This window comes from Ylistrum balloti, unplaced genomic scaffold (genome assembly GCF_031769215.1).
Source record: "Ylistrum balloti isolate Yb309-2 unplaced genomic scaffold, AGI_CSIRO_Ybal_v1 Utg370734, whole genome shotgun sequence".
In the NCBI taxonomy this organism is placed as follows: domain Eukaryota; kingdom Metazoa; phylum Mollusca; class Bivalvia; order Pectinida; family Pectinidae; genus Ylistrum; species Ylistrum balloti.
The window spans coordinates 218240-237485 of NW_026782433.1; the positions used below are offsets into that span (position 1 = coordinate 218240).

General features: G+C 37.9%; 1 protein-coding gene across 1 annotated transcript; it reads left to right on the forward strand.

The window, feature by feature from the left end:
* The first annotated feature begins 15090 nt into the window (after positions 1-15090).
* On the forward strand, positions 15091-17151 carry LOC132557869 (uncharacterized). The gene has a single exon (XM_060222396.1). It carries the CDS (start codon positions 15091-15093, stop codon positions 17149-17151), a length of 2061 nt encoding a protein of 686 aa, XP_060078379.1.
* Positions 17152-19246: the final 2095 nt, after the last annotated feature.

A 19246-nucleotide genomic window follows, 5' to 3' on the forward strand; every position in this document is an offset into this window, starting at 1 on the left:
AGTGAGTTGTTTACGAGAGGTAGAGAGTGAGTTGTTTACGAGAGGGAGAGAGGGAGTTATTTGCGAGAGGGAGAGAAGAGAGTTGTGTCTGAGAGGGAGAGAGGGACTTGTTTACGAGAGGGAGAGAGAGAGAGTTGTTTACGAGAGGGAGAGAAGAGAGTTGTGTCTGAGAGGGAGTTGTTTACGAGAGGGAGAGGGAGTTGTTTAAAACGAGAGGGAGAGAGTGAGTTGTTTACGAGAGGGAGAGAGGAGTTATTTGCGAGAGGGAGAGAAGAGAGTTGTGTCTGAGAGGGAGAGAGGGACTTGTTTACGAGAGGGAGAGAGAGAGAGTTGTTTACGAGAGGGAGAGAAGAGAGTTGTGTCTGAGAGGGAGTTGTTTACGAGAGGGAGAGGAGGGAGTTGTTTACGAGAGGGAGAGAGGAAGTTGTTTACGAGAGGGAGAGAGGGGGTTGTTTACGAAAGGTAGAGGAGGGGGTTGTTAGTGAGGGAGAGAGGGAGTTGTTTACGAGAGGGAGAGAGAGAGTTGTTTACGAGAGGGAGAGAAGAAAGTTGTGTCTGAGAGGGAGAGAGGGACTTGTTTACAAGAGGGAGAGAGAGAGTTGTTTACGAGAGGGAGAGAAGAGAGTTGTGTCTGAGAGGGAGTTGTTTACGAGAGGGAGAGGAGGGGGTTGTTAATGAGAGGGAGAGAGGGAGTTGTTTACGAGAGGGAGAGAGGAAGTTGTTTACGAGAGGATGAGAGGGAGTTGATTACGAGAGGGAAAGAGTGAGTTGTTTACGAGAGGGAGAGAGGGAGTTGTTTACGAGAGGGAGAGAGGGGGTTATTTGCGAGAGGGAGAGAAGAGAGTTGTTTAAAACGAGAGGGAGAGAGTGAATTGTTTACGAGAGAGGAGAGAGAGAGAGTTGTTTACGAGAGGGAGAGAGAGAGTTGTTTCTGAGAGGGAGAGAAGAGAGTTGTGTCTGAGAGGGAGAGAGGGAGTTATTTACGAGAGGGAGAGAAGAGAGTTGTGTCTGAGAGGGAGAGAGGGACTTGTTTACAAGAGGGAGAGAGAGAGTTGTTTACGAGAGGGAGATAAGAGAGAGAAGGAGTTGTTTACGACAGGGAGAGAGGAAGTTGTTTACGAGAGGGAGAGAGGGGGTTGTTTACGAAAGGTAGAGGAGGGGGTTGTTAGTGAGGGAGAGAGGGAGTTGTTTACGAGAGGGAGAGAGGAAGTTGTTTACGAGAGGGAATTGTTTACGAGAGGGTGTTGATTACGAGAGGGAGTTGTTAATGAGAGGGAGAGAGGAAGTTGTTTATGAGAGGGGGAGGAGTGGGTTGTTTACGAGAGGATGAGAGGGAGTTGTTTACGAGAGTGAGAGGAGGGGGTTGTTTACGACAGGGAGAGAGGGAGTTGTTTACAACAAGGAGAGAGGGAGTTTGTTTACGAAAGGGAGAGAAGAGAGTTGTGTCTGAGAGGGAGAGAGGGAATTGTTTACGAGAGGGAGAGGAGGGGGTTGTTTACGACAGGGAGAGAGGGAGTTTGTTTACGAAAGGGAGAGAAGAGAGTTGTGTCTGAGAGGGAGAGAGGGAATTGTTTACGAAAGGGAGAGAAGAGAGTTGTGTCTGAGAGGGAGAGAGGGAGTTGTTAATGAGAGGGAGATGATGATGTTATTCACTAGAGGGGGAGGGAGGGTGGCTCTGGAGAGGGAGAAATTGGAGTTGTCCATGAAAGGTAGAGAAGGGAGTTTTCACGGGAGGGAGTTGAAGGGTTGAATTCGGGATCTCAGAAATTAGAATTCAAAGAAACACTAGGTCTATCTGGTAGATATATTTTGCAGTTGGTAAACAAAGTAAAGGAAGCTGTATTATACACTATTGTATGTTCTGTGGGAATGTGACACCATGGGGGTAGATCACGAGATAACACAGCAGTGTACATACAGGTTAATCTGATACAACCAGCTTCACTATGACACATCATAGTAAAATTTAATCACTACTATAACTTGGTTACAAAAACCAGGAATACACGACCTGTCATGCCAAATGACCTGTTTTAAATATATTACAGATGACTTCACACAATTAATGTTTTATTTATTTTCTAGCATCGAAGTTAATATGCCATTGAGTACAGTACATCTAAGACATTTGGTGCAAACCAAAATTTATAATTACGATAAAGTGCTAGATGTTAATTATAGAGTTACAAGTATAGTTAGTTTTTTTTTCAAACTTAAACGACATACTTGTATAGTGCTGTGCTGCACGTTACACAAGGACATATAACATGCAAGTCACTATGAACGTTTGATACAAAGCTATATCATTTCCACTATAAATCCTAGCCTTGTTGTACAAATGAAATTCAAACCCACAAACCATTAATATCATAAGTAAAACGTTGACCAGGTCACATTTATAAAATATTTATTTTAACAAAGGTATGTTGTTGATCATGTGTATAAAGCTAGCTTTATAAACGCGTAAATGGAACTTGAGGAACCCTTCCCCACCCCTACCCCCTCGTTTCCACCTTCACCAATGTTGTTTATCATAATACTGAATTTAGCCAATGAGTACTTTGTCATCTACAGGGAGAGCTTGTTGCGCATGCCTGACTCTGAACATTTATTTATATCTTGATAACCTTTAGCTTTTTTGATACATCGGTGAGAAAAAAAAAAGATAACAAAAAGGAAAAAATGGAAATCGGTATTGATTATACACTGGTATTCCGATGTGGACTGACGCATGCACCTCGTATTTCTGAGCAATATTTGACTTAACTTCATACGAAAGATTAGTCAGCACTGAAAACTCATTTCCTCAATACAATGTAAAATATTAGTGATTGACAAGTATAATCGCCGTGTTACGATACCGAATAATCTGTATTTCCCCTCTCTCTGGAATGTGTTGCTACAAGACAGATGGTATTCGCCCGAATACAGCGCCTCTGCTTGATTTATATTCGCAAAATGACTGAAAAAAATATGAAAAATGTGATTGTCATCAACAGGTGCTCGAGGAAACGTTGCACCGGAAGAGTGTGTAACAACGGTAGCACGGTATTCGGTGTGAATTTTCCGGATACCGTCGAAAACTGAAAAGTTAAGACAGAAAAATTTTTTTTTTTTTTTTTTTTAATTATTTATTTTAATTGAAAGAACGATAGGTAGGGGGATGGGGGTGTCCTCGTTCCTCAAAATTTTGAACGTGAAAAGTTAAAGCAGTATACAAAATTGTGCGGCTATGATTTCTTTCACATGGATGTCCCTAGATATGTTTTCTTTTGTTAGAAGTTTACATTCTAAGCACATGTCTTTCCGTCTGTACGTCTGTCTGCAAATTTTACTGTCTACAGTCAGCCTTTTCGACTTTTTTGACTCGACACCTTGTAATTTCTTGCATGTTTATAAAGTGACCACACACGTCCATTTCGATTGATCTACCTCATTTCTACAATGACCGGACAATCAAGCGTTTTAAGATAATTAAATTCCTAAGCGTGATATGGTTGGTCACCGCTATTGTTTACTGTGAGAGTGAAAGGGAACAAAATCGTCTGTATTAACCTGTAGATAATTGGTCTAAACCCTGCTTTGTGTCGGACCATCACAAACATTCAAGCGACATCTTCTATAAAGAGAAATACTGACAGAGATCATCGTTGATAAAAAAAATAAATGAATTGTCTTTTCATTGTACCACGTGTCAAAAATCTTTCTATGGTTGCACGTCACAGATTGTCGAGACTTCTTATATCTTTGGGATCGCAAACCTTACACGGAAGGTTGTTTCATTTAAAAGCACAATGGCCGAAGACAAATGCCCATGAAGTATTAATGTAGCGACACATTCTAGGCAAATTGGTTAACAATGGGTGGCTAGGTGATTGATCAGTACTGAAGATACCAACAGATGATTTATGGCATATGTTAATTTCACACGGGTCGATAAAATCATCAATACTTTATTACCCGTAAGATAGTTTATCTAAGATGTAACTCGGTATAACCTTTGAACTGGTTGATATTTATACTTCATATGGCAAGCTTCAAAATTAAAGAGCCGATAATCGCAATACCCTAAACGCAGTGTTAATACAGATTTTAACATATTAAAAATTTATGGATATTTCAACACGTGTTTAAGATTTCATAGGGTTTTAAACGTGTACATAACGTTTATAGAGTTTTAAACACTTGTTTAAGATTTATAGAGAATTCAACATATATCGTTGATGGAAATTATAACATATATGTCAGGTGTTGTAATTCCTTACACGTTCGGAATCTGGAGTCCATATTTGTGTATCATATTATCTGTAAGGCTCATTTTGTTTAAATAACCTGTATTACTTGTCATACGTGCCGAGGTAAAATTCTGGAACGTGCAGATTTGTAAAATGCGCCTCATATAATTGACTTAAGATGGTTTAAAAATAACACTGGTCTTTATTCTGACCTTTGTAAGATACACTGCTTTTGGATTTATCATGTCTTATTTTAAATATTTGTATACATATAAGAGGCGACTTTCTTCGTTCGCTTTGATAGAAACTGAAATTCAGGTTGAATTTTCTACATAATCACACATGTGCATGTTTTTTAAAGGTTAATAAGAAAATTTGGTGTTGTTTCAAAGTCACGTCTATTTTTGCTGTTTTTTTTTACAAGCGGACGAAAGGTCAAGTCTGATTTCGCGGTAGCGGTTTAACAAAGTCGTGAAAATTTTCCGCTACACGTTCGTCAGCAATAAAATAACAATCTAGCTCTGGTTTTAGTTACAAGTTCTATTTGAAGTTTGTAACAACAATAGGTCGTAACAAAGACGTGGTAGATATCGGGTTCCACTTTAAAATGAAAAATGAAAGTTATGCCTAAATAAGTATTGCCCTTACGCGAAACCTTGTCGAATGCCGTGGGCACGGTGTAATGACACTGTAAATGGACAAAGGCCTCCACTTAAATGACTTGTATGTACGTTAACAAAGTAAACTTTTTATTATTATTTTCAAAGTTGAAACACAGACGAATTGGGTGTGTTATCTGATGGTTGAGTGGGCGGTGTTGTTACCATGTATCCTTGGAAATACCTACAGTCATGAACCTATTGATTATTTTTGTATGTGTTTATGTATCATGAGGTCTATCGAGTCCTCGACAGGATATTGACCACTATGATATCTGTTATTCTAAGTGGCTAATACAAATTAAGACTATAAATACATCAAATCTTCGTCATAATTACTACATGTTTTCAGGCAATCTTTGTGTAGCATGTAAATGTCTGTAGTCATCCTACTGGTTCTTTAGAGAAGACAACAGATCATACGAGTGCGTTAATTATCTCCCATAAAATTACCCAAACTACTGAACAATTGAGCCACGTGACTTATAACGGACTAAATATTTAGTGACGATAAACCCTTTATTGGTCACAAATCTCTTTGTCAACAGGTATACATCATGTTTCTGCTAAAAACGTGAACAATAAACCTTAAGCTATTATGATATATATCTAATAGGTTTTCAAATGGACTGTGTCCTAACACTACACCAGCTATGTATGCGTTCATTTATGGGATATTAACTTCCAACCGAACGTGGGTTTAATCAGTTTTCAAGAAAATATCACAGTTTTTAGAAGTACACTGGTATCTGCTGGTGTTTTACAATGGTTCAGTTGTGCTTCATAAAGACTTGTGCCTCTGAATATTACCTCTCTCCTGTGACGCCCCTCTTGAGATTCAAATAGAGCCTCTCTCTCGAAGCGCCTCTATCAAGATTAGAGCAGCGCCTGTCTCCAATAGCCCCTATTTCAATATCAGAATAGCACCTGTCTCCTAAAGCGCCCCTCTCAAGATTCGAATAACGCCTCTCTCCAATCAAGGCCCGTTCCAGGTTCGAATAGCGTCTCGCTTCATGTACGAATAGCGCCTATACCCTACAACGCTCCAGATTCGAATGATGCCTCTTTCCTGGAGCGTCCTACTCCAATTTCACCTGATTAAGGTTCGAGTTTTCATATCAGACAGGATTTAATATAGATATCTAAAAATTATATATCCGGATTTTTTCAGAAAATGAATTCAGGACGATGGAATATAATCTTGCTCAAAAGTACAACATGGACTTAATAGAATCTCAAATATCTTACCAAGCCATTAGTACCCGTACGCTTAGAGACACCGCTGGAAATATCTGAATGCGTAACCGCTGGCTTTAACAGCCACTTACCGGAAGTAACTAGTGGAAATGTCGGTTCACATTCTCCGCTGATTATTCGTTTGAAGCAATTACGGTGTCAGACATTGATCACGCGGACTGATGATGGGTGAAATACTTGTTAAAATATTTGCTGTTGTCTTCGATTATTGCACCACGTCAAATACGATGATTGAGGTTCTACGATATTGTGGCGGATAAAATAAATAATCATGTCCATTAACATCGAATCTTGTTCACCACGGACTACAAACCTGAGGACAATTCTGACTACAATAAGATTTATTTGGAGACTTGACCACACAAGACAAACGTGTGTTGATTTTTTTTCGCCGCGTTCCGTACTTCCACAGACAATGCCGGTGATAAAGGTCGATTATACCGGGCGGTGATTGGTCAAATATTTGTTGACAAACACTGCCTTCTGTTGTCAGATTTCATTAGTTTATCGTACAAAGCGATTTGTGGACTGTTCGTTTTATAAAATCCCCGTTGCATTATTGATCAAGGGTTAATCGACATGGCGTTCCAATGTGTGCGAAACTAATTGGCGAAATAATCTATTGCTTGTAGAATAAACAGGCTACCGTTTCACGTCTTTAGTATTCACACGTGGCGTGCACACCTGAAAAGTTATGACGTCACGATATCGTTACCAAAATATGAAAATCCCATTCATATTGTCCGCCGGAACTTTACATCTGTATATGTCAGGGATCCGATTGTAATAATGAGTCACAAATAGTAAAAATTTCAAATGCACAAAATCACGACATCAAATGATTAAAAAAAACAAACAAAAAAAAAAAACGTGAATTTCTTAGATTTAGCTAAACGTATATAAATTGTGTTATGTTAAAACCTCGTCGAACAAAACTGTTTTAGTCCTCTGGTTCAACATATATCATATTGACCTCAAATGCAGTCGACAAATGTATTATTTTAAATATCTGAGGAAATGTGTACAAATTTTGGTGAATTTTTGTTAGAAGTATTAACATTTCTACTGTAACCTATCATATTCTTCACTACGCGGCTCGCGCTAAGTACACGACAAAGTATGATTTAATTAGAACACATTGTTAAGACACCTTTAAAGCGAAGAGTATAAACAACAACAACTGTCCTTTAAATAGGCAATTTCACATGAGTAATATTTTAACTCATAATAGAATCAGCTGTCTCAACACTGTATTTAAACGGTAAACGGTTTTGTTTGTTTCCGCTTGAGGTATTGGGAACCTTCTTAATAACCAGCTTAGCAAATATTTTCATTCAGTGATTGGCTGGTCTATTTAAAATTACGTGAAAAGAAATTAAATTTGAAATTCACAAAAAAACACACTGTCGAGAATAGACAAAGAAACATTGCGTCATTTTAAAATTGAAAGAAATACACACAGTAGAAAAATGGCGGAAGTAGTATTCTGAAGTCGTCTGAATAAAAATGAACCATTCCGATCTTAACCTCACATATCCGCTGTAATACAAAGCTGAATATAAACATTATCCTAAATTCTAAACATACTATAAGTGATGAAAAAATCTCGTAATCGTAAACGAAACCCATATCCCTTTTATCTAAAGACAGCCATTAAAAATGCACGTGGTTCAAGAAAACCGTCTCGCTCCAAAGAAGCCAGGACAATAAACTATAAGGAGAGATAAATGATACGGTAGATTTCATTTTACCACGTATTTTAGTGGTCCAGATGGCCCTCCGTGAGCTTATGTGAGGGCATCAGCAGAAACATTGTCAGATTTGCGAGGTCAACATTTGGTTGTGATAAATTCAAAAATCTATCTATTTACATTTTATCACGAAGTCCACGGCTGTGCTATTCAAAACATCGGGTTTACTGACTTGTTTTATTGCATTTTGCTCCAAATTTAGACAAAGAAATATATATGTGTGTGTTAAAATTTATTAGAGCCCGCATTGAAGATTCGGGTGTCTGAAAATGATATTTGCCCTTGTGTTTCCGTGTCTGTCTGTCCTCGTCTCTCCGGTTTTTGACCGTCAGGTCATCTAATTTAGATTCAAATCTGGAAAATAGCTTGAAGCTGTAAAATAACACTGATGACATGATTACCAATAAATGTATAATTTCTGTAAAACTGAGCTCTGCTAAAGATGGGCATGCGTGCAGGTCCAATCTGCCTGACATGTTCACGATACATATAATTGCTATTTTATGTCAGGCTGACTAAAATCTGTTTACTGATATACAGGGAAACAAAATCTTACCTCGGTTTAAACATTTTTTTATCTATATTATCGACAAAATCGATTATTAACTTGGCGAAGACCTGCTTCAGCTCATCAACTATTTAGTGGAAAATGGCTGTACTTTAAAGATCTTAAGTGTTTTTATTGGATAATAAAAAAACGACAAGCTGTAGAATACACTGAAAACACATAAAACGTTTCTAACCCAGTTAACATATTATTTGATGTCTGGGTTTAACGACCTTGTTGAGTTCCTTTGTCATTAAGACATGACGTCACAAATTATTTATGTAATTCTGTAACCTAGCGCGTTTTGGCGTCATTGGTTTCGTAATAGTGTTAGGTGAACGTTTGTTATCTGTTGTCACAACATTTTGATATATATGACATATGTATATGGAAGATTCGGTTTTACCTCATCTAGGTACATCGAAGTTCTGCCTAGTTATCGTGTTAATATGCCAGGTTAGGGGGCGTTATATACAAGATAACCTGTCGTTAGTATGTTACGTATTTGTTCAAGATAATTTTAGGAAACATTTCAGCGTGTCATTTGTCATTTACGTTCATTTACTTGGAAAGAAACGATTATTCCAAGTGGATATTTATATGGAAAAACGGAAAGCAGATTAAGTTTGTCTGACGAAATAAATATAAGCCTTGGAAATACATATTTTTCATATTTATCTTACCTGTTTTGCAGTCTATCAACAATTAAATTCATACTGGTATTTGTATATAAAAATGACTAAAGGAAAATTTTGACGTTACAAATATTTCTACTGTTAATTTTAAGCTAACAGCATGTTGCGTTTACATCTGGATTTTCCTCAGTTGCCTCCAATGTTTCACTGACGAGTCCTGAAAGGACTAACAACCCTATGGCGCAGTATATTAATTATTTAAGTCTTCTGTTCAAATTCAGTCTACATTTATATTGAAAGGAGCTGTTTATTCTTGTGACATTTGTGCAATCCTATTCATTATTGGAAATGTCGGGTTAAAAATTAGTTCTTCTGTGACAAAGGAGGTATTGAAGTAGCTAGGGGCATCGTTACCTTGAGATGAGGCGTGTGTTCATGTGAAAACATTGTTCTAAAAATGTACCTGCGCCAGAAGGAAAAAAAACAGGTTTTCATTATACGCCAAGCTGTGAAAAAAACACTGGAAAATCACCATTTACTAGCAATGGACTTTCATTATCTAGGCACTCAGGAGATGTGATTTAATTCAGTTTGGTCCAGTTGCGACAGCCAGAAGGCGTCCGCCAAATTTCGCCCGATTTGTAACTCTCTTAAACATCAAATACACCGGCCAATTGAGCGCACAGACAAAAGTTAAGTTCACAAATGGTTGTCGTGAGATAGCACTACATCAGCTGCCATTTAAAACGTCTGGGGTTGAGCATACTCTTGGAACACAACGAATTTACTTTGTATGTTTGTAATCAGAAACATACAGTGTTATCGTTACGAAATATAACAATACCCACCTTTATAAGAATTAGAATTCCGTAATTGTGACAACTTTCTTACATTTGTAGACCATAATTACAGCATTTTACAGCATTATCTGAAAAATTATAATTTTTGTGGGTCTTAATTTTCGTGGTTTTTTTCAAAAATGCTATTTCGTGGACATGTCATTAGATGGATAAATGTCATAACTCAATAAGTCTATCGTCCTTAATTTAGTGGTTCATGAACACACACACACAAACAATTCCACGAAAATTAATGTTTTTACAGTATATCAGCATGAGTTGTCATGTGTGTTCCTAAAAGTTCTATATTTAATCACGTGTGTTGACTTTATGGCAAAATGTGTCGATCTTTGTTGTGCGGTTTTAAAACAGGAGAAAAAATCAGTAATTACTATTGATGAACCGTACGGTGCTATGTAACGGGTTGGTACACACCAAACCACTAGCGATACAAAGACTGAAAAATAAACATCTAAACACTCTCATAATATGCAGGTCCTTAAACGTGATATCAAGTACACATCTGTTTAAAAGGTGAACACATGTTTTACATTCCTAAAAGGTTTTACTTGGATGTACCATTAAGGTAATTACATATCTATACGTGAATTCGATAGAAGTCAAGTTCACACCAATTAGAATGGAGGTCAGTGAGGACACTGTGGGTCCAACATGACGTAATCAGTGCATCAGTCCTGGGACAGCGTACATAGGTTTTTTAGTATCTCATCATCACATCCACTGAAAGGCCGAAAGAACGTAAAAGTGAACGTAAACTCAATAAATAAATAAATAAATAAATAAATAAATAAATAAAATTATCAGAAAGGTCGGGCACTTATGCTCACACATGTTAATTGTAACTATTTATATATTTACATTTCGCATCGTGATTTCCCGTTTTACTCTGTGTTTAAACCCGATTTCATTGATACGTAACAGATCACATGATAGTATTGTGACGTCATTTTAGCACCATGCAATCATACGCCAAAATCTTGCTAATGTAGTAATATACATATGACATATGTGCAATTTATATTTTCTGTTAGCATTAATCGTTTACAGGAATCTAATTCTCGGGAGGCTTGAACATAACACTGATAACGACAATAATCACGGTGCTATGTTCATTCAACTCAAGAAAACATATTAACAAAATTTGTACGTTTGACACCTACAGGAAACTATTTTGGCATTCAAAATGAAATTATATTCTTCTAGCATACGTAAATCGTTATTCCAGGATGGCATACTGCAAACCAGTGTCTGCTTAAAACACTATCTTGTGAAATTACATAGAGTATGCCAAGGTCATGTGAAGGTCGATGATCATGTGCCATAAAGACATTGTTGGTTTGGGTATGGTATCTAGTAGTATATGTAGTTTTGCTGTGGTGCTCTGTGAAAAAAATAACTTACATCTTCTTGTGTACGGTCAATACGCAGAATATCTGCACGTGAAAAATATTAAGCGAGATTTTGAAAATAGCTTAGTTACAAAAAGCAGATGTTGTAATAGCGATGTATTCATGGGAATGTTTATTGCTATGGTTTAAACCATTTCTCGTTATTCCCTACATCGTAAGACTCTCAGTGGGGGTGGGGGTGGGGGTTATATGGCAGTGACGGTTGTTTTTAATTCAAATACTGTTCACGCGCGCACGCTTATTTCCGCAGTTACATACATTTTTATGCCAAATATACGGGAAGTAAAAGAGCATTGTAGTGATCTATAGTATGTACCATCGTGTGTGACACAAATTTCCTACTCTGTTGGCTGGCTTCAAATACATACAGATGACCTTGATAAATATTGTATTTAAGGTCAATTCATAAATTACTTAATTCCTCGATTACTTCCTCTCGGTTATCACTCAAATTATTTAAATATATTCCATTTTTTTTAGAAAATGACACAGTTTTAGATTCACACACATACACACACACGCGCGTACATTTGAGTGATTCAGTTAGCACTATATTACACGATAGCTTTAAATTCTGTTGAACATAAAAGTTCATTATCGAAAACAATCTAGTAGAAGTAAAACCGTAGCATCATATCGATATATGAAACTATATCAGTCATTATGCTGTCTATTTTGATCGTAACACGCGTATTTGTTCCCAACAAATATCACTCTCGGCCTAAAATGGTAACATTGATTATAAATACAGGCATTTAAAATCGCACACAGGTTGTTTGCACATAAATGTAGCAGCCTTAAATACCAAACTATTATTAAAGCTATTTTTGTTAAACATGTTGTGAAAAGTGTTTGTTAAATAGTCTTCATCAGTTTACAGACCATGATCAATATGTACATTTACAATGTATGCTAATCCTGACTGAATCTGTGGTGTATAATAATAGGATAAATGACTTAATGTTCAAACCTTGCTTAATCGCAAGCATGCTGATAATAAGTGCTATTCATGAAATAAACCAGGAGCATCATAAAGGTGTGTTATCAGTGTGCACTGAATCTACAAAGTAACATAGTATAACGTTTTGATAACATCGACAGAATATGATGTACAGCCCAAGTGAAAGCCATTTGCTGGACGTCATGTTAATTTGCGCTGGACGTCAATTTAGTTTGCGCTGGACGTCATTTCAGTTTGCGCTAGACGTCATGTTAGTTTGCGCTGGACGTCATGGTAGTTTGCCCTGACTTCAATTTAGCTTGCGCTGGACGTCATTTCAGAGTGCGCTGAACGTCATTTCAGTTTGCGCTAGACGTCATTTCAGTTTGCGCTGAACGTCATTTCAGTTTGCGCTGGACGTCATTTTAGTTTGCGCTGGACGTCATTTTAGTTTACGCTAGACGTCATTTTAGTTTGCGCTGGACGTCATGTTAGTTTGCTCTGGACCTCATTCTATTTTGCGCTGAACGTCATTTTAGTTTGCGCTAGACGTCATTTTAGTTTGCGCTGGACGTCATGTTAGTTTGCTCTGGACCTCATTCTATTTTGCGCTGAACGTCATTTTAGTTTGCGCTAGACGTCATTTTAGTTTGCGCTGGACGTCATGTTAGTTTGCTCTGGACCTCATTCTATTTTGCGCTGGACGTCATTTTAGTTTGCGCTGGACGTCAATTTAGTTTGCGCTGGGCGTCATTTCAGTTTGCGCTTGACGTCATCTCAGTTTGCGCTGGTCGTCATTTTATTTTGCGCTAGACGTCATTTCAGTTTGCGCTTCAGTTTGCGCTGGACGTCATTTCAGTTTGCGCTAGACGTCATGTTAGTTTGCGCTGGACGTCATGTTAGTTTGCCCTGACATTAATTTAGCTTGCGCTGGACGTCATTTCAGTTTGCGTTGAACGTTATTTCAGTTTGCGCTAGACGTCATTTCTGTTTGCGCTGAACGTCATTTCAGTTTGCGCTGGACGTCATTTTAGTTTGCGCTGGACGTCATTTTAGTTTACGCTGGACGTCATTTTAGTTTGCGCCGGACGTCATGTTAGTTTGCTCTGGACCTCATTCTATGGTGCGCTGGATGTCATTTTAGTTTGCGCTGGACGTCAATTTAGTTTGGGCTGGGCGTCATTTCAGTTTGCGCTGGACGTCATTTCAGTTTGCGCTGGACGTCATTTCAGTTTGCGCTGGACGTCATTTTATTTTGCGCTGGACGTCATTTTAGTTTGCGCTGGACGTAATTACAGTTTGTGCTGGACGTCATTTCAGTTTGCGCTGGACGTCATTTTAGTTAGCAGATACTTATGATATAAATCTCACGATGGTCAGCCGTTTTAGAAGCCCATCAAAAGTAAAAACCGAATGACCGAAGAAAACAAAACACTTACCTAAAGGGATCTATTCACTGAAAGACATAATTGCTATTAAGTAATATACATATTTTTACTTAGTATATAATTCGGTTCTAGCTGCCCAAAATATGTAAATGTGCCATTTCAGTGCAAGCCACTTGACTTTGTTCTTTTTTTGGGTTAACGTCAAACAAGTTCAATACACAGTATCACCAGAAACTCCTTTAAATTAAACAGTTATCTATTTTTAATTTTATCTCTGTTACATCTAGTGATCCGGCACCGAAAACCAATAGCATACCATTTCTTGTTTTTCTTTTATCGTAAAACGTATCAAGTTACAAGAAATGGACTTTATATTAACAGTTTAAATATATGTTTGATACTCGATAAAAAAAAAAAACAAAAACAAACAAAAACAAAAAAAGGAAAGGAAACGTTCAGTTGTTTTTTTGAACAAATATCATCGTACCTGTTGAGAAACACCATTTTTTTCCATTCTGCAAAATATTGAAGATCGTGAGCATTAAAGGTGGAAAATGTCAGCTCACGTATTTGGAGAAAAAAGGGGGATATATTTGTTACAACTTTGATGCAGGTTTGGAATGCACGCGGACATCAAATCGCAAGACTTTCTTTCTGAGTTTTAATCTGATAAAATAGAATTTTGATAAAAAGATATGTTTCGCTGCTGTGAAAAATGTGTGAGTACTTTCTTTAAGGCAGCCAAGAAGTATATACCGTGGATATTTTAGTCGGTGGAATACAGCTTTCCATGCCTAATCTGTTGTCAGTGATATGATCATTAATTACATCAGAAATTTATGAAATGAGTCTTAGAAGAACATATTTTTGCGAACACTGGTGAGCAAAATTTGAAACATCGAGACGAGTTTCGTGAAATCTCACATGAAATGAAAACAAATCTAAGATATTTGCATCACATACCTCACATTTGACAGGTTTTAAAGTATTTTTTTTAAGACAAAGTCAAACGGAGGCAGCATTTTTTCCCGTCATTTTTAAAGTAATGACGTAACGTCATTGTCCAAATTATGACATCATCGATTTCTGAGTGGTGCGGCCAATGACTTATGCTTCAGGGTAAACTCCACTTGTGATACATATGCAGAAAACATTACAGGAGCGAAATAGCTGGAGAAATTGGCGAGTTAAATCATGTTAGGGCCACACTTGTAATAACATCTTTGATTCATACACGAATACTTTTTTTTACGATTTGTTGCGAAAAGTGAAATGACAAATACATTGTATAACCTTACATTCGTTTCCATTGTATATCATCAAACCGATTAATTTCGTTACGAACTCTATTATCTTCATAATTTAGTTAATATTTCTTTTCTTTTTTTCAGATTGACGACAAGTCGAAGATGGTATATACGATGATATCGGTGTGTTTCCTCCTGACCTTGACCTTGGTTGGTTCTGTGCGCGAGAATTGTGTTTTTCCATATTATATAACAGATATTCATTGGAACTATAAGATTGCCGTGAGTAAGTCAGAGAGGACACAAGTAGTGTTCACAAATAACGACGTTACCTTCACCACGCAACAGTTGCCGAGCGAGTACGTCATGAACAGAGTGACGTATATCTGTGACGAAATGGCAGACATGAATAAGTTTCTTTTGAAATCGTTTGAAGATGACGGGATTGCGCAGTTTAAGTGTTTGGAAATAATTGAACGTAGTAAGTCCGTTTTGCAATTTCGAGAGTCCAAAACACAAGCTACTAAGTCCTTGTCCTTATGCAATCAGGAGAACCTCATTTTGGATCCGTGGCCTGTTATCTCGTATACCGACATACTGTCGGATAATTCGCCTTGTCCAGTGAATGCCGGATACAACATGAAGATTGCCGATGGAAATGGTAATGACCTTGGATGTAACTTCATGGATCTGCCTATGCGATTTGAAAGTGATTGTTTAGCAGGAGAAGGCGTGGTTTTCAATTTCCGGAAACACGAGTGTACTAGTTTCTTATCCACAGAAATTCTACAGAAAACAATCTGCATCACACACTGGGTTGAAGGGAACTTTTTGTTTACGATAGTCCGAAAGCACGACAGTGGTGATGTTTGGTGTTTACGGTTTCCAAGGCGAAGGATAGGGAAAGCCATCAAAGTGGAACTATTCACTGACATCATTTGTCCAGAAAACCCACCCTCCAATTATAATGTGAATTTTTTCACACTCTATCTCGAAAAAGAAGTCCAAACGGATTTATGCGCCGATGAATATTCACAATGTTCGCGTAAACCTTGCATGTCATATATCCGCGATCAGTGTCACAAATCCTGTGGCAAATGTAAAGTGGACGAACCTCTTCCAGTCTGTTCCTTTCCAAGGCGATTTCGAGGGGAGTGGTATCTCGGAAACTCACAGCCTGAAAACATTAACATTTCCGAGTCTGTAATGCAAATTGGATCCATCGGTCACTTCAAATGTGTCGCTTTCTCTGATTCCCCGCCGTCAAAAGAGCGGATATACACGACAATATCTTTATTTGAAAATGGCTGTCGTCCACGATACACTTGTTTGGATTTAAAACGGATAAGTCCATCCGTCATTGGTTTTTCCATTAGTCAAAGTTTTGTGTGGCCTCTCAATGACAATCATCCTGGTGAATCGATCTGCAGCAAGGAAAGGTTTGAACCCGATAATGAACCGATCGGTGATCGATATCGATCGCCTCCAAACGCAGCAAAGCCAATACTTCCGATCTCTCGGACGCTTGTGCCTACATCCTGTCATTTAAAATCCGTGTATAATTTCCGCGCGCTAATTAAAAGAACATCTTCCTGTAATGGAAAAATATACCAAGACTGCAAAAATTCATCTCTCATTCGCATGGAATTCAACAGATGTCGTATTCAACAAGATTCGTTGAATTTCATGTGTGTCGCGTCGTTTAAAGGAAGATACTGGGAGAAGCTGTTGATCCTGGTAAACATAGATAATGTATACGACTCTAAGTGCCTGGCATTTACGTCACTAAAACCATTGGAGGCGTTAATGTTACACTCAAGTCAGTGTGATATGTACGCTTGGTCGTATTATGACGCGTCAATACGCTCGGCGTACATGCATTTCCATCTTCAACCGCAAGATAAAACTTGCAAGGACATACCCTTGCCAACAACAACGGCCCTTCCGGCTATTTCTGAAGCAAATAAAATGATAGAAGCAACTCCCGTTTCTGGTAAAAATCTTCCTAATCCTTCATTGATGAGAGACGGTTTACCTACTCCTACATACAACATGCCCAAAAATTCAGATAAATCGGAATTGTCTTCAAAAAATACCGGAAGTTTGAGTAAAGGGGAGGTAATAAGTGATTCCCAAAATAACGCACAGACACATTTAACATCAACACCTATATTTATAACATTACTTTCTAATTTCGTATTATTACATATTTTTTTTGTGTAAAGATTGAGGAAGTGGTGACTGTTTTCCTGTCATAAGCATTTTGAAACTGGAACCGACGTGTGTTTCCGGTTCCTGCTTCAGTTAAAGAGACGTATTGTAATAAGACGACTTTTTTCATTTTCGTGTCAAAGTTTCGTACACTTTTTATTCTTAGAATCAAAATTCATCAATTTCGCATAATAGTTACATTTTCATTTTCATCAAAAACATAATTTGATCGGTTACTATGTCATTGGAATTTTTGCGTTGCATAGCAACAAAGTTGTGTTTATCGTTTATTACGTCACTCTCCATGTAAGTGAAAAAGGACACGACGAAGAAGAACGATTGTGGGGGCAGTGCCTAGAGTTACTTTCATTGCTACAAACAGATTTGTATGAATAGATATGTATAATGAAGAATGGTGAGGTCACACGTCACACGTGCAACAGGCATGTAGTCTTTGATCCATTCTGAATTTAAAATTTATAACATGAGTTTGTTTTGTCTCCCTTTTTGCTACTGAAGTATCGAAACACGATCACGCTCTATAAACCACTTTCTGGTTGGGTATTATATTGATGTGTTTGCGCATGATAGTGTAATGAAAATCTTGCCTTCGTCGTATTCCTTGGCTATAAATCTAAAGTTTCTGTACTGGTTGCTTCAGTCCGTTTCCTGTTTTGTGAAGTTTGAGATGAGTCCTTCGGATTCAATGTGTTTTACTATAAATGTACTGTGTACGATGACTTTTGAGTTATGGAATAAATTCAGGTTTTAAACGAAATAAATCAAAAGGGTATTTTGATGTAATTGTGTTCAATGGTGATGTCAAAACGTTTACATTTGAGAACTGTTTAAATCTATATTTTTCGTATTAACATACAAACAAAACATTTTTAGAGTGCGGAAATGAGAGCATAGCGAGGGAAAAACCTCAGTTATGCAGTTGTTGGCTAATATCTCTTGTTTAATATCATACATTCTGCTCTTGTTCTTATCGACGTTGGTTCATTGACTAGAGGGATGACTGGATTACAGATAAAATATTGAGTTATTTGTCATGTTAAAGACCAGTACACGAAATTGTCATCAATGTTCGTGCTTTTTTCTCAGTTCCAGAATTCTGAACATATTCCGTCAATCACACGATACATCTGATAAATCTTTACGCGTCATGCTTTTGCAACTTTCCTTGTTATCAATTTGAAATACAAAGATAATGGTGGCAGGTTCTGGGTACCAGACGGCTATCTGTTGTTGGTCTGATAGATTTAGAAAAACGAAAAATGTGACGTGTTAATATCTGACAGCTTACGGTATCGATCTTTCCTTATGATGAAGACTTGACTCACGAAGTTTCATCGGCGCCGAAAACGGAAGTTAAGATATTTCTATTACAAGATCTTTCACATTTGTATTGCCAAGATAGATTGGGAAAGCTATATATATATATCCAAAGAAATTGTCTGATAATCTATCTTATTCTACAGTGAATTAATTCTAGTGGGACGTTTATTTTAGCGTCAATGTGTTGTGCCGAAATCAGCAGGATTATAAATTTGGCAGTACGTTTTTAGTTTTAGGGTTTTGCTGCATGTCATAACTTATATTAAATTAGCGTATAGTCTGAATTGATACATCAGCGAGTGATTAGGTACACACACACCACCAAACACACACAACACACACACACAACACACACACCATCACAAACACCCTCGCACACACACAACACACACAACCACCACCACACACCACACACACACCCTTACACACACAACACACACACCCTCACACATACACACACACACAACCACCACCACACACCACACACACACACACACACCACCACACACACACAACTCACACACCACCACACACACACAACACACACCACATACACACACAACACACACACCCTCACACACACACCCACACACACCCACAACCACCACCACACACAAAACACACACACAACACACACACCCTCACACACACACACCCACACACACAACCACCACCACACACCACACACCACACACACACAACACACACACCATCACAAACACCCTCGCACACACACACAACCACTACCACACCACACACACACCCT

What these genes read in the sequence shown, in the direction of transcription:
- LOC132557869 (XM_060222396.1), top strand. Translation starts at nt 15,091, where the DNA reads ATGGTATATACGATGATATCGGTGTGTTTCCTCCTGACCTTGACCTTG.